We start from the raw sequence: 14,735 nt of genomic DNA, 5'->3' as shown, positions 1-14,735 counted from the left end.
CTGTGGCGAGGTCGGCGGAGCGGAGCTGGCAGTGTAGAATCTGGGTCGTCTGTTGAGGTACATTGGTCTGGTGTTGTGCACTACCTTGTGTGCGTGGGTGAGGAACTTGAAGGTTATCCTCTTGTTGCCCGGGAGCCAGTGCAGGTCTCTCAGGTGGGGTGTGATGTGGCTGCGGTCAGGGATGTCGACCAGTCAGGCGTGCAGAGGCGTTCTGGATGCGTTGTAGCATTCTCAGGAGTTTGGCCGAGGCTCCTGCGTAGAGGGTATTTCCGTAGTCCAACCTGCTGCTGACGAGGGCCTGGGTGACGTTCTTCAGTGAGGATCCACTTGTAGATCCTGCGGATCCCTGTCTGTGAAAAACAAAAAAATAATGACCCCTACATCCTGGGAAAAAACAATCCCAGATTCTGCAGGCCATTATTGTTTCTTTTTTTCAGACACAAACTCTCACTGTAAATTTATTTTTGAAAATAAAAAAAGTCTGGTTCGTGGTGGCCTTAAAGACGGCAGCCAAACTCCAAACTTCCAGTGCCTACACAGGATTATATTAATGTGCTTAGGATGCCAGTAAGTCTCTCCTGGGTGCCTGGAGTAACTCATGATTTATTCGTACAACTCTGCTGCCTGCAAATATTGATCTCTTAATATCGCAGGCATCAGTCTGGCCAGCCTTGTGGAGGAGATGACCTATGCCACCACGAGGGACAGCCAGCCAGCCGACCTGCTGAGGTCTAAATCAGGCCTGAACTCTGTTTTTAGTTTGAGGGACCGTGGGCCATATTATCAAGCAAGGGCGATACATTATCGCCGCTTTTATCGGCAGGAAACTGCCTCTAAAGCGGCGATAATGGGCTTGATAATATGCCCTTGTGAATTCCCATAGAAGCCCTGGTTAACACCAGAACCTGGGCTTCTATGGGAATTCACAAGGGCATATTATCAAGCCCATTATCACGCTTTAGCGGCAGTTTCCTGCCGATAAAAGCGGCAATAATATATCGCCCTTGATTGATAATATGGCCCCATATGTTGGATTCAATAGAGTTATGTAAATGAAATACAAAATGCAAATATAGTAGGTCTACTTTCATTACATGGTAAACACATTAATGCACACATTGATGAAGCTAATACATTATTTTGTAATTGAAGATAGACATGCGATCTCTGTTTCCTTACAGGCAATTTGTCATCCTTCCTCACGTCTGCAGGGGTGTATATGTTCAAGTACAGACAATCCTCAGATATAGTAAAAGCTGGAAATTCTGATTGAGTCATTTCTCTGGCGTTATCAAGATTCTTAAGGTCTTGAATACACCTGTTGATGAAAAGAGAAGTATATCAATATCTCATGTACTCTGGATTCAGTCAGACATGTGATATATTACAAAAGAACCAGTTCCGTTACATAAGGACTTTGGATTACATGAGTTACATAAGAGATACAAACAGAAAAATGCAAAGGTACAAGTTGTAAAGTCACTCAAGGACGAGATACAAACAGATAAACTCGAAAATCACATAGGAATGGTAGTAAGTACAAAGGTCTACTACATATACTAGTGGTTAGAGTTATATATGTGCAAATTGCAAATTCACTCAGGATGACATTTAACAGTGATTAGGCTTGGACAATTAATATATCACATATTTACAAAGCAGGAAATTCTTGCCATCCATCAGCCAGGTGTTTAGGTGGTATTGAACTCAAGGGTGGTGGTCTTGGGTCTGGAGGGATCCCCGAATTGGAGATGTCCATAGGGGTAGAAGGCCGGATGGTGGTGGGGTAAGCAGTATGCTGGATCCCCAGGCTGATCTGAGGTCATGCTGAGCTCCATCTTGCGAACAGAGGAAGGCGCTCAAGGGCAGGCAGAACTGTGCCACAAAGTCAGGTTTCCCACCTGGCTCAAGCACCTGCAGTGAGGCCCTGGCAGACCCAGCATGCCAAAATCGCATATAGGCATTGTAAGCGTTGGGCGCCTTGTTTAAGTCCTGGATCCTGCAGAGGTCTTCAGGTACAGTAAGAGCTTATGTGCAGCCACTACTCTGGGCGGTGTCTTTCTGTGTGCCAAGCCCTTGCTTCATTCCCTCCTGTGCATCTCTAGCTGGGCGACACCTCTCTTGTCTCCGATTGTGCTCCCCTCATCCATGCCTATTTACCATGCACTGCCTTGTCGTGACAGCCACCATCTTAAGGTCAAAAAACGTTGTGCCCCCGGCACTTGGTTTCCCAGGCAGATCATACTTCTGGACAGACGGTGTTTGTCCAGTGGCTTAGGGGGCCAACACGCCTACTTAGGGAGGAGTTGGCCTAATGGCTAGGGTGCTTGGCCTCGGACCTGGGGATCTGGTTTCGAGTCTCGGTAGGACACTAAAAGCTCCGGTGATGCTAGGCAAATCACTTACTCACTCATGTAACGTAACTGGTGCTATGTAAAACCGCTGCCTGACCCCAAGGACATAGGTTCAAGGCCCAGCAGGTCCACCCAGTTTTTGCCCTGCATGAGGCTGATAAAAAGGAGTACTGGTTTCGGGTACAAGTTGCGCGCATCACCGTCTTGGTAGCCGGCGCTGACAGTAATTAGCATGCCAAGCCAGCTTGCACGTTGCAATAGGGCTAAGCGAATGTGCGAGGCAACTCGAGAACTATCATCATGCCGGGGGTTGGATGTGAGATGGGCTCAGCACCTCCTCAGATCTACTACTCACGGCCGGCCAACAGTAAAAAAAAAAAAATGGTATTACGAGTGGGTAGCAAAAGTGTTAGACGAGTATATAGCGTCTCAGTATTCCAAAGCTTCCGGCAGCTGGGGCCCGGGGTGTGCAGTAATAAATGCCTCCACTGTAGGGAGATCCCCCAATGGTTAACTTTAAGTAACTAGTGGACGCCCCGTAGACATACCGGCAGGTGAATCAACCACCCCCCTTCGGTCAGAGCAGTTAACTTGCAGGCCTGGTGGACACCGGCTATCCACAAGAGAAGGCGAGTGAGTTGGCTCACCACTTGCAGGATTATAAGATTGGTAGACTACCCGGTAGAGATAACTGAGTTAACGGTGAGCATGCGCACAACGTAAGCACATCTGGCACAGTTCAGTCTCGTCCTGCAGCGTGTCAACCGGATAACTAAAGGTTGGAAATGTGCTCTCTGCTCTGTAATTAAAGGGGTGCCAAATTTCTGCCTTCTGGCTGCTGCATTGCATGCAGGGACTCTGTTCAGGGACCCTGTAAGTGTGCGGACTGGGCAACAGACCACGGCGCGGGAAACTGCAATAGGCGAGGGTGCAAATAAAAAAAAAAAAAAAGCATCCAGACTGACTCCTGAGTATCACGGGAAACGAAACCTGATGCAGTGCCGTGTTAGGGTCATGTCCCTAGCTGCACCCAACCGCGACCTCGGACCATCAGCCGCTCCCTGGCCATACAGACCGCCCCAAGTCTCTCGCACCGCTTGCAAAAAAAAGTGCTCAATCGTAAATAATGACTTGCTTGAAAAGCTGTGCTTTCGCTCCAGAAGCTGGTTTTTATGTAGGGTCTGAACAGAGGTGGAGCAGCCGACGAAGTAACAATAGTAACATGGATATCCAGAGCCATGTAGGGGTTGGCTCAACCATGAGTGAGCAAAAATGCGAGATGGACGTCGTCATGTATAACCTGTCCGGGGCCTACCTTATGATAGACCACCACTATAGTCTATTACAAAGGACAAGATGTTTGGTACAACTGGTATAATTCATATAGTATGAAAGTGCTTTCTGACATGGCAGTGAAGACAAAGGAGTTCCTGGTAAAAATACTGGACAACAGCTGAGCTCCCGCCAATGGGCCATGCATGGCCGTAGTTAGGAAGACAGTCAGTAGTGCTTTCCAAACTCGGAAGTGTAAAATAATAAATAACTAAATTAGGGCGGTGGCTCGGTGCTTGTGAGACAGTGGGAACATGCACCAGGTCCTGGTTATCTTTAGGCAGAGCCACACAGGTCAGGGCCTCCCCCGAGGTCCCAGTCAGTGCTGGTTGAACAACTTGTAGGCACAATTCCTACCAAGATTCGCAGTCATACAGTCTGCTCCGCCCAAGCCTATAAGTCAGGCCAAGGAGCCCAGGATAGCAGATTAGCAACACGCCTTGTTCAGTGTCCTACAACTAACAAGTCACGAGTAGCCCGGCCGGTAAGCCGTTACAAAAAAAAAAAATGCGGACCCGAGCGACCGGCCAATCCTACCATGAGAAAGGGAGGAAGTATATAAAGGCATATATTCCTCAAAAGGGGGACTACAGCGTCAGTCAAGCGGCAAGATTGCTTGTACAAATCTTAATGATGACAACATCCTTGTTGAGCGGAGGTGACAGTCACTGCGCTGCATTTGCTCAGGGTCACAACGGAGGAGTGACCTATTGGTCACTTTAATTCAGAGGGAATGAATATTACTCTGTAGGGGTACGCGAGGGCTTGCCTGAGGCCCAGAGCAGGATTACCGTAACACTTTTAAGTGACCTGCACACTGCGTTCGGATGGGTGCGATTGTTTGATCAGCAACGCTCTTAAGTTGACAAACCTGGTAAAGAGTGCAGTGATTGCTGGCCTGGCCTGCTCCGGTCAGTCTGGCTCCACTACAGAGCTAATGTAGGCGCTTGAGAATGTGAGTGCGCAGGAGCGTGAGAATTTGATGGGGATATCTGAGACCTCGCCTTTATGCGGTTGGGGTGGCGGTTCATTCTCCTGCGCGGGAAGCCGTCTGCTCCTGCGAAGCTGTTGGGGCTACATAGCTAGCGACGGTGGTGATTATAAGCGATGCAATCTTGCAGCAACAAAATGTGTTTAAGTGCTGCTATTCTCATTTCAATTTCAAACCCTGGCTGCGGCCGGAGAACAAATACACTCAGTCATGCCTGCATGTCTGAGCCCCGGTATTCAATATTGACCCAACGCAAGCATGAGTTAGTTACTCTCTGCTATATACTGTTCAAATACATGGTGTCCCGCCCAGCAGGCAAAGGACCACTGTTCAAACACCAGGATGGGAGTAACATGAGCAGGTACCAACTCACTGCGGTAATGCGCCAGGGCCTCGCAAAAGCCGGCCTTCACCCACAGTCCTTTGCTCCCCACTCTTTTCGAATTGGCGCCGCCACCTCGGCATCGCAGCATGGCATGCCAGAGAAGAGAATTCAGGCGGTCGGCAGATGGCGGTCCCAAGCTGGCAGGACATGCATCCGGGCTCAGCTTTTGTAAAACAGGACAGGAAGCAAAAAAAGGGAGGGGTCGGTCATTTTGGGATGCCGCACGTCAGGGTGAGCGTCAAGCAGGGCAACCTTGGGATGCCGCACGGCAGGGTGTCAGTACTCTTCCCCCTCAGTCAGCCAAGCATGCTGAGTAATGTCCTGGTGAGCAGCAGGCCACCTTATTGTTGGTATTTCGCTTCAGCATGGAGATGCCCACAGCTGGTATGGGTGGTAGGACATTCCTTTGTGTCCAGGATGGAGACCTGGTGGCAGCAGTCAGGCCACGCAATGTCAAGAAAACCCAAAGCGACATACATCCGCTGGCTGGGGCAACCAGGGATGAAATGGCACCAACTACTGACAACTCTGAACGATTTGCTTGCGGACTCGCATCCGGACGTCCTGATCATTCAGCTCGGCGGCAATGACCTGACCCGGATGGGACGCAAAGCATTGGGGCAGGCCATTCGGACAGATCTCACCAGGATGGCCACATGGTTCGATGGCACGACAGTCGTATGGTCTGAGATGGTCAGCAGGAGGCATTAGAGAGGCGCTGAATCCAACAAAGCGGTGGATAATGCCAGGAGAAAACTGAACATTGCAATGCACAAATTCTGCAAGACCAACGGATTGGAATCCATCAAGCAGGGTTTGATTCACCCAGGACGCCCGGAACTTTATGGGCCAGACGGGGTCCACCCCTCGGGCATAGGGATGAGAGTCTTCTGGGACAACTTGTGGGGTGCAATGGTGCTCGCAGGTTAAAAAAAACAAAAAACTGCTTATTATGGGGGGGAGCCGCAGAAAGACGTTAGCCTCCCTGCGGCGTGGCGGAAATTGGTACAATGGTTGGCCAAGGAAACACACCGGCGGTCGGTGTGTAGGATGAGGGCCACTCACTTTTGGATGCTGCACGGCAGGGTGAGGTGGCCGCACCAAGGAGGGGAGTAGCAAGAGGAGACGGCACTCGCGGCCCAGACCCGGCCGGACGGCAGGGCGCAAAAGGTAGCGAGCTGGGGCCTAACTCCAGAGAGAAGAGCTACCCTCCACTACACGCATAAGGCGTGGGTGACCAACCAATGGTGATCCCGGAAATAACCAACAAAGAGGACCACCAAGGACTAACAAAAGGAGCAGGTTTTGGGGTGCCATTTACGAACTGATATGTAACACAAAAGTACTGTCCCAGAGTCAGCCCAAGATGGTTTCTATGTTTGCTGACATGTATGACTTATTACAAACATACGGCAGTTCGCAAATGACAAATGTGTAACCAGCATGTGTCTAATCCTAATAAAACTGCGGCCAAGAACGACCACAACATGGACACGCATTGTTGGCTATCTTTATGGTAAGGATGGTAGGCGGGCGGGGGCGGTGGTATGTTTCCACGGAATGGGCACGGTGCGAGGGTTATTGAACACCGGTGCATGCTGAGAGCCGCTGTCGGAGCGGAGAGCGGAGAGCGAGGAGCGGCGGAGAGCTACTGCAGAGTGTCTGTAGAGTGCTGCAGAACAACCGCAGAGTACCTCAGCAAGGGGGCAATTTTTTAATATTTTTTTTGCAATTTTTAGCAAACTTCAGCACTGCGGTCGCTTAACCCCCCCCCCCCCCTCCCCCTTACTAAGAATGCCCTCATAGTTACCACTGCTAAATTTAAAAACAATGAATCCAAAGAACAGGGGCCAGAGCAAATTATTGAGATATCATCAACGTTAAATGATGCTGAAACATTAAATATACCTCAGGGCTTCAATCTAGAGAGCCTACTCGCAACAAGAACATTTTTCTCATAGAGGCTTTAGTCCATCACCACTTAAACAACCAGTCACAGGACAATTCAGATGCCTTTATTAATCCGGGTGGTCAGGGGAGCACCCAGAGCTGTTCCACGCCCAGTAACCAAGGCAGGGCATAAAGACAACATCAATTAGGTGCTTTAGCGTCTTAGAATTGGCATCCCCAGAATTAACAAAAATAACACCTATAGCAGACCCCAAACTGCAGTTATTGGGAGAGGGCTCTGCAGGCGCCACAACTGTCAGACACTGCCCAGAGTGAGGAACAAGAGTCAAACGAAAAGTGTGGCCCTGAATACATCTTGACTACAATAAATTTGTCCTTACTGGAAGCCGTAAAGGCACTCTCCTGGCATTTACACAAATTAGAGATCCAGGTGGATTTAATACATATGCCTGCACAAGCAGTCTTGATAAAGAAAAGTGGACATGATCAGTCACAATGTTGAACAGTTGGTTGTCAGTGAAAAGGGCGCTGGGAGCACCGCAAGCCCTGCAAAAAACTTCAGTGACACAATTGCGGAGAAATTAACCACACTCCCAGACCTGCTGGCAACGTTAATTAAACAATGCAATGAGGCACGAATAAATCCCACACTAAACAGGAAATATTGCAGCCCTGGAGCCACAAATATGTCTACAGCTATGGACACCGAGACCATAAAAGACAACGTCGCTAAAAACATCTGCAAATCCCCCGGTCAAAAGGGCCAGCACCGTGCCCAGTATAGGGGAGGTTAATCAAACTAAGAACACTGGTCAAAAGCCAACCAATGGACAGCTATCCAAAAAAAAAAGTTCTAAAAGCAAACAAACGGAAAGGCGGCATGTTAAAAATGCAAAAAAAGCATGAAACAACACACTCTTTAATCCAACCCAGCAATCAGGCAATCATTGGAAATGCCAGCAATAAAGAGGGTCCTATTATTTATCCAATTTTTCAAATGAGAAACAGCTCCTCACCCAGAGCATCCAATGACAATTACTGCCTGGAAATTCCTGGGAAAACATGTCTGCCAATGCAGCAAACAGAAGACCCACATAAGGAAAATGTATTACTCTGTAATATACAAACCCCTTTAAATCCACAAGTAAAAACATATGCTGAGGTGGTGATCACAAATTTTGGTAACCCACCCAACGGACCAGAAACCGGTGACCTTAGAGTAGAGCCATTGAGAGGGAAAGAAAATCGGGAACCAAAACTTAGGCTAGACACCAGTAATTGTACGCTTTCCCACTCAACAGGTCAGATGCTCAGCAAAAAGCTACCAGGAGAGAAAACTGAGTTATTGACATTGGCAAGTAAGAAGGAACCTGGTGTAGAGAAAACCAACCAATTTCACATAGATAATACAAGTAAGAAAGACCTCTTCATCTGGTCTAAGGAGTCAGATGCATGAGCAGCCAGGCTTTCCGAACATTAATTTAGAAAAGGAAGCAAACGCTGCCCCCGGCCGGAATAGCGGCCCAACAATGCCCACAGTACAAACGTATCATGGGCCAAGTTACGAGGGTAAGGAAAACGTAGCTCCAGACCCACGGGCAGACATGGAGTCCATGTTAATCTTTACCCCCGAATTTGAGACAAGGGGCCCAGGTGATATCCTAAACCGGTCTAACATTCTGTATCTTTTGACAAGCATACCCTGGTTGGCTTATCTAACTTCTGCCCAACTCGTAGCTGTCCACATTAACCCGTTTACCGCGGCGGTAATTCTCGCCGCGGTGCGGCCATTTTCGATCGCGGGTGGAATGCCGTCGGCCAATGGCCGACGGCAGCACTGGGGAGGTAGCGCTGCCGTCGGCCATTGGCAGTCGGCCATTGGCCGACGGCAGCGCTTAAGGGGTTAAAAAATACACTTGGGCAGGGAACAAGGAGTCGACCCTAACAAAGTGGCTCAATAAACAAGACATCCAAAACATAATGGCAGAAACAGACACACTTAAGGATTGGGGTATCCGATTAGATAGTTGTCCTACTGAAAAGTACCCACAAGTGCTACTTCAGAGGTAAAAAAAACAAGTTGTGCTTCGCGCACAGTGCAGTACATTAAGGGGCACCAAGACAAATTCAAGCCTATCATTTAACAATGACCTTAAGATTGAGATACATAAAGGTACCACCATCAGACATTGCAAGGAGGTGTGCATCTCCCAGGTCGACAAACAGGAAGATTGGGCATGGCTTACTTCTGCATTGCAATCCAAGGATTGGGGAAATTCCTAGTATAAGGAAAACACCAAATTAGCATGGTTTACAACAATGTGGCCTGGCAGGGAGGACTAAAATACACATTCACAGAGGCACAGATATTAAACTCTAAGTTTAGGCTAATTAGCTCAAACGTGGCAGGATTTAATTCAATCATGACCAATAATGAAGCCATGAAATCATTGATGACTGGTGACATCTTATGGTTGCAAGAAACTTGGTTGGAAACAGCGAATAACCTCAAAGGCTACCAGGCGATCCATACAATGGCAAGTAAAAATAACATCTTCGGAAGACCAAGTGGTGAGATCTCGATATTTGCAAAATTAAACCTGCAACTACAAATAGAGGACTGGCCCTCACATGCATCAGATGTCCAGATTATAACAATAAATGGGTTCAGAGTAGAGGGCACTCCGTTCAAACTTGGAGTAATTAACCTATATGTCAACCCAAAGAAAACAGTCAAAAATACAAACATCAGAAGGATCATTAGAATAATTAAAGCATACCTCAATGAGAACCCTGAACATGAATGCATCATAACTGGGGACTTTAACCCCTTCGATGCTCATGACAAGCTGAGCTCGTCATGAGGCACGGTGCTCGTGTGCTCATGACGAGCTCAGCTCGTCATGACCACACCCATTTACATTAGGGCCCAGCACCGGGGGTAAATCGGCACCGCACGCAAGGTGTTAACATAAGAGATCTATGTAGCCCGGAACAAAATCACGAGGATCGCAGTCGTATTCTTATGAAAGCTTCCATTAACAAATTCAACCTGAGGTCAGCGAATAATGCATGCCAGCTGAAAACGATATCATAACCTACATTTAAAAACATCTCCACACTTGACAACATTTTTATGAGTAAGAACCTGTTAAGGAGATGTGCAGAGTATAAGGTATTGCCCACTCCCGGAAGCGATCATCAACCAATCTCTGTCCTGGTAAACACTAGCAACATGATGCTTGAAGAACATCGAACTGCAGGCAACATGCTCAGTCTAGATAACGAAACAGCTTCAATTAAATGCATCAAATGGGGGCCGATAAGCCGTGCATAGTATATCAAATGGAAGCAGAACACATGCATAAACGGCACACAGAGCAGTTGGGCCGAAACTATGACCTTGCTATTCAATGCTTTGACTCCAGGAAAAAAACCTACTTATAACAATAAATACAGGCAAATGGGGCAACTTAATTACACGGACAATCAAATCTTTATTCAGATTAAAAAGAGATGCTGTTTGCATAGGAAGGAAAAATCCATGTGAACGGGAAAACAATTTGAAAAAGCAAGGAAAATTCATAAAAAAATGTTTGGCAACTGAAACAAACCAATATAGAGGAAAAATGGAGATACATCTATACACTACTAGCTCCCAATAAAAGCAAGGAATTTTGGAGCTATATCAACGGCCTAAATGGTGTCCAGCACACCCATAATGCTGTCCCTGCTAAGAAATGGGCTGCTCATGCCACCAACCTATACGTCAATCAGAAAATATCCATGGAAAGCATTGTCAAGGCCAAAGTCAACCAACATGAAGAGAGCAACGCGGATGATCTCTACCTAACAGAAAGGGAAACACTAACCATCCTTCAGGGCATCAGGAAGGATGGCACGCCAGGGCCCCACGGGCTGCCTGGGTATATCTTTAAGGAAGACTGTGAATACTGGGCACCCCACATTCAAACGTTAGTTAGTCATTCCTACAATATTTCTGTGGTTCCGGATTCATGGAAAGGCTCCATCCTACATCCCTTTATAAAAAGGGGGATGCCGTTGACCCAGGGAATTATAGACTGATTGCACTACTGGACGTGGAAGGAAAGGCATTTGCAAAAATGCTCCTGAAAGAGCTAGAGTCATGGATCACGAAAAATCAAGTAATCCCACATTATCAGACTGTCTTTCGGCCGAATTTGTCAACCATGGACAACGCCATTGCACTTTCATATCTGGCAACAAAGGCAACCGGGCCCACCTCCCCTCCATTACATGTTTTCTTTGTGGATGGAGTTGATCAAAACATCCTGTGGGCAAAATTGGCTAAGTGGGGAATACCATGGTAACTGCCGGTGGCTGTCTTATCACTCTACACCAGCACGTGCGAGTAAAGCTAACTAGTACATGCGCAACTGCCAAGATCTTCACAAACAGGGGGCTAAAACAGGGCTGCGTGATTGCCCCCACCCTGTTTAATTTATACACTGCAGACTTGGGAGAAGCACTGTTGAAAAGTAACATATTTCCTCCCAAATTGGGCCACCTTAGATGGACAATTATGCAGTACGTGGACCATCTCGTTTTGCTGGATCATACAAGAATTGGCATGAAAAGGGCATATTAGATGCTACATGATTACAACGTTGAAAACAAGCTCGCAGCTAATGCATCAAAGACTAAAGTGCTGATCTTTGGCCATAAGCCAAAAAAGCAAATACTGGAATGGTAGCTGGGCCCTCTAAGCACGACCAATACGTACACCTACTTAGGAGTGCAATTTACAGATACCTGCAGACCAGCACTGCAGGTCAAAGCACTGGAGGCAAAAGCAGCTAAGCTAACATATGGCTTGTGCAAATTACACCATAAGCTTGTACGCCACCGACGGAGGGGATCCGACAAGTTATCCAAGCTAATGCCCACACTCAGTTATGACTACCTTGTCTTTCGTGGTCTGTTGACCAAAAAATTGGAGGGCCTATATACAATGGCGTATAGAAAAGTCTTTAAGCTCCCATACACGACCAGGCGTTCACTGATCCGATTAGAGTTTAACATCACAGCAATGGACATTGAATGTAAAGAAGACGTAGTCAAACTCCAACATAATGTCATCAATGCTTGCCTGGGCACAATCAGGGCTGCGCTACAGGTGGTCTTCTCTGATAACAACAGTCGCTGGGCGAGGTATCTCTTGATTGCCAAACAAACATTGGGACTAACAATCAAACCTTCTACAGACATACTACTAACAAAGTATAGCTTAAAGATCCTGCTAAAAAAGTGTGGTAAGAACATTTCGAGGCAACAAGACCTTGAACGGATCAGATCAGTCCCAGGTGCAGAAAGCCTTGGTAACTCACATGAAAGCACTGAATGTCAGTCCTACTTAAAAGCAGGTCATGGAAGGCAAGCCCTACATAATGTCTTGAGAGTGAGACTCTTAACTTTGCCCATACAAGACTATAGAGCCCACTGGAAAAAATGGTCATCAATTGGCTACAGCTGTTGTCTGTGTCAACATCCCAGAGAATCTGCTGAACATGTTATTTGCTGCTGCCCAGCTTTGCTGCCCCAAGGCGCTTGTATCTAAGATCTATGTTCATATACCACGGTGTTAGATCATGTAAGGAGGCTTTAAGGCACATCTACACCACCACAGTCCCGATGGAGCTGGCACTAATTGGGAAGTTTTATGCTGCTACTGGAATGCTCATACGTTCAGCCAGAGAAGTGACAGTGGAATAAACTAGGCTCAGTGCATCACTGATACTTAAAATAATTATTAATACACATGGCTACACTACCTTTCGTTAGGAGCAGGTCGCCCAGAGCAGTTTTGCCCATTCCTCGTTTGACATCCCCTGCATGTGTTGTTTTTTAATTGACAGCTTTTTTCCCTTTTAAATGTTTTTGTACTAAGTAATTCGCGTTTTGCAACCTTATTGTATCTTCGCACTTTAAAACATGTTTTTTTTTTATTTAAATTTTATGTATTTTATTATCACCTTTCTTTTTAAACTTGCACTTTCTGCCGATTTTGTAAAGGATTTTAATTAATCATACAATAAAGATTCAATGTGTCGGTAAAAATGACAATCAAACATTGCTTTCTTACATTGGTGGGTAGGCCGTTGCCTCCCTAACATTGTTCCATGGCTCAGGACGCTCTGGAGGAGAGAATCTCAGGGCTCCAATAGGGGGTTTTGCAAAGGGAACTCCAAGGAATGCATTAATAGCTTTATCTGTACCCTTAACTCCGAGCTGTGTTCCTTGAACTTGACCATATTTTGTTGTTACAAGTGGGTGTTTATCCTTTTCTCCTGTGTAAAATAAAATCATAAATATTATACATTCTTTCCTTAAATATGAATACTTTTTATAGAACATGCAGTGCACAACTAAAGCTTTTAGTATACTGTACCTCTCACAATCAAATGTTCTCAGGCTTATTTCACTTAATTTTGCTCATGTTTCGACCTGACTTTGCTCAATTTGCAGTGCTTATATTCTCTGGATTACACCAGCCATGCAGTGTCCAAACTATCCACTGCAATATTTGGCACATTATTCAGTTTCACAGGCACATAATCAGGGATTCTGGGGTACAGACGCATACAATAAACAAGTCTTGAGAGTCTGCTAGAGGCAAACACAGAGGTGAGATTCCAGAGGAAGGAATAGCGGAATCTCTCAGAGGAGACATTGAAGTGGAAGAGGGAGTGAATGCCATATGTATCTGCTTCTTGAAGTCAATCAATCAATCATTGACACTTATAAAGCGCGCTACATACCCGTAGGGTCTCAAGGCGCTGGGGGGGGGGGGGGGGGGGGGGGGGGGGGGTGCCGCTACTGCTCGAACAGCCAGGTCTTCAGCTTCTTCCTGAAGGAGAGGTGGTCTTGGGTCAGGCGCAGGTCGGTCGGGAGGGAGTTCCAGGTCTTGGCGGCCAGGTAGGAGAAGGACCTTCCTCCTGTAGTCGCTCTTCGGATGCGGGGGACGGCGGCGAGGGCGTGGTTGGCTGATCGAAGGTGGCGTTTGGGAGCGTAGAAGTTGACTCGGCTGTTGAGGTAGCTCGGGCCTTGGTCGTGTAGGGCTTTGTGTGCGTGGGTGAGGAGGCGGAAGGTGATTCTTTTGTTGACGGGGAGCCAGTGAAGGTCTCTCAGATGTTCGGAGATGTGACTGGTTCGTGGGATGTCGAGGATGAGTCTGGCTGAGGCGTTCTGGATCCGCTGGAGTCTCTTCTGGAGCTTGGCGGTGGTACCGGCGTAGAGGGCGTTGCCGTAGTCCAGTCGGCTGGTGACGAGGGCCTGGGTGACGGTCTTTCTGGTCTCGGTGGGGATCCACCAGAAGATCTTCCTTAGCATGCGTAGGATGTTGAAGCACGCCGAGGAGACGTTGTTGACCTGCCTGGTCATGGAGAGGGAGGAGTCCAGGATGACGCCCAGGTTTCGTGCATGGTCTGTCGGTTTGGGTGCGGTGCCCAGGGCAGGAGGCCACCAGGAGTCGTCCCAGGCGGAGGGTGAGGAGCCCAGGATGAGGACCTCCGTCTTGTCCGAGTTCAGTTTCAGGCAGCTGGTCGTCATCCACTCGGCTACCTCTTTCATCCCTTCGTGCAGGTTGGCTCTGGCGGCGGCGGGGTCGTTGGTCAGGGAGAGGATCAGCTGGGTGTCGTCGGCGTAGGAGATTATGCTGAGGTTGTGTTTGCGTACGATGGCCGCGAGGGGGCTCATGTAGACGTTGAAGAGGGTGGGGCTC

The 14,735-nt window shown here is 47.6% G+C and overlaps 1 protein-coding gene across 3 annotated transcripts in view; it reads right to left on the bottom strand.

Annotated features, from left to right (window-relative positions):
* The window catches only part of LOC147673797 (fatty acyl-CoA hydrolase precursor, medium chain-like), a 342,888-nt gene that overhangs the window by 271,317 nt on the left and 56,836 nt on the right, over positions 1-14,735 (bottom strand). For all 3 annotated transcript variants that reach the window (XM_086947712.1, XM_086947714.1, XM_086947713.1), the window contains exons 3-4: positions 13,098-13,302; positions 1,180-1,318 (exon numbers count right to left, since the gene is read on the bottom strand). In XM_086947712.1, the coding sequence (XP_086803838.1) occupies positions 1,180-1,318; positions 13,098-13,302 (344 nt within the window). The remainder of the gene's footprint in view (positions 1-1,179; positions 1,319-13,097; positions 13,303-14,735) is intronic.

Source organism: Lissotriton vulgaris, chromosome 12 (genome assembly GCF_964263255.1).
Source record: "Lissotriton vulgaris chromosome 12, aLisVul1.2, whole genome shotgun sequence".
NCBI lineage: Eukaryota > Metazoa > Chordata > Amphibia > Caudata > Salamandridae > Lissotriton > Lissotriton vulgaris.
This window is presented reverse-complemented; position numbering and strand designations above follow the sequence as displayed.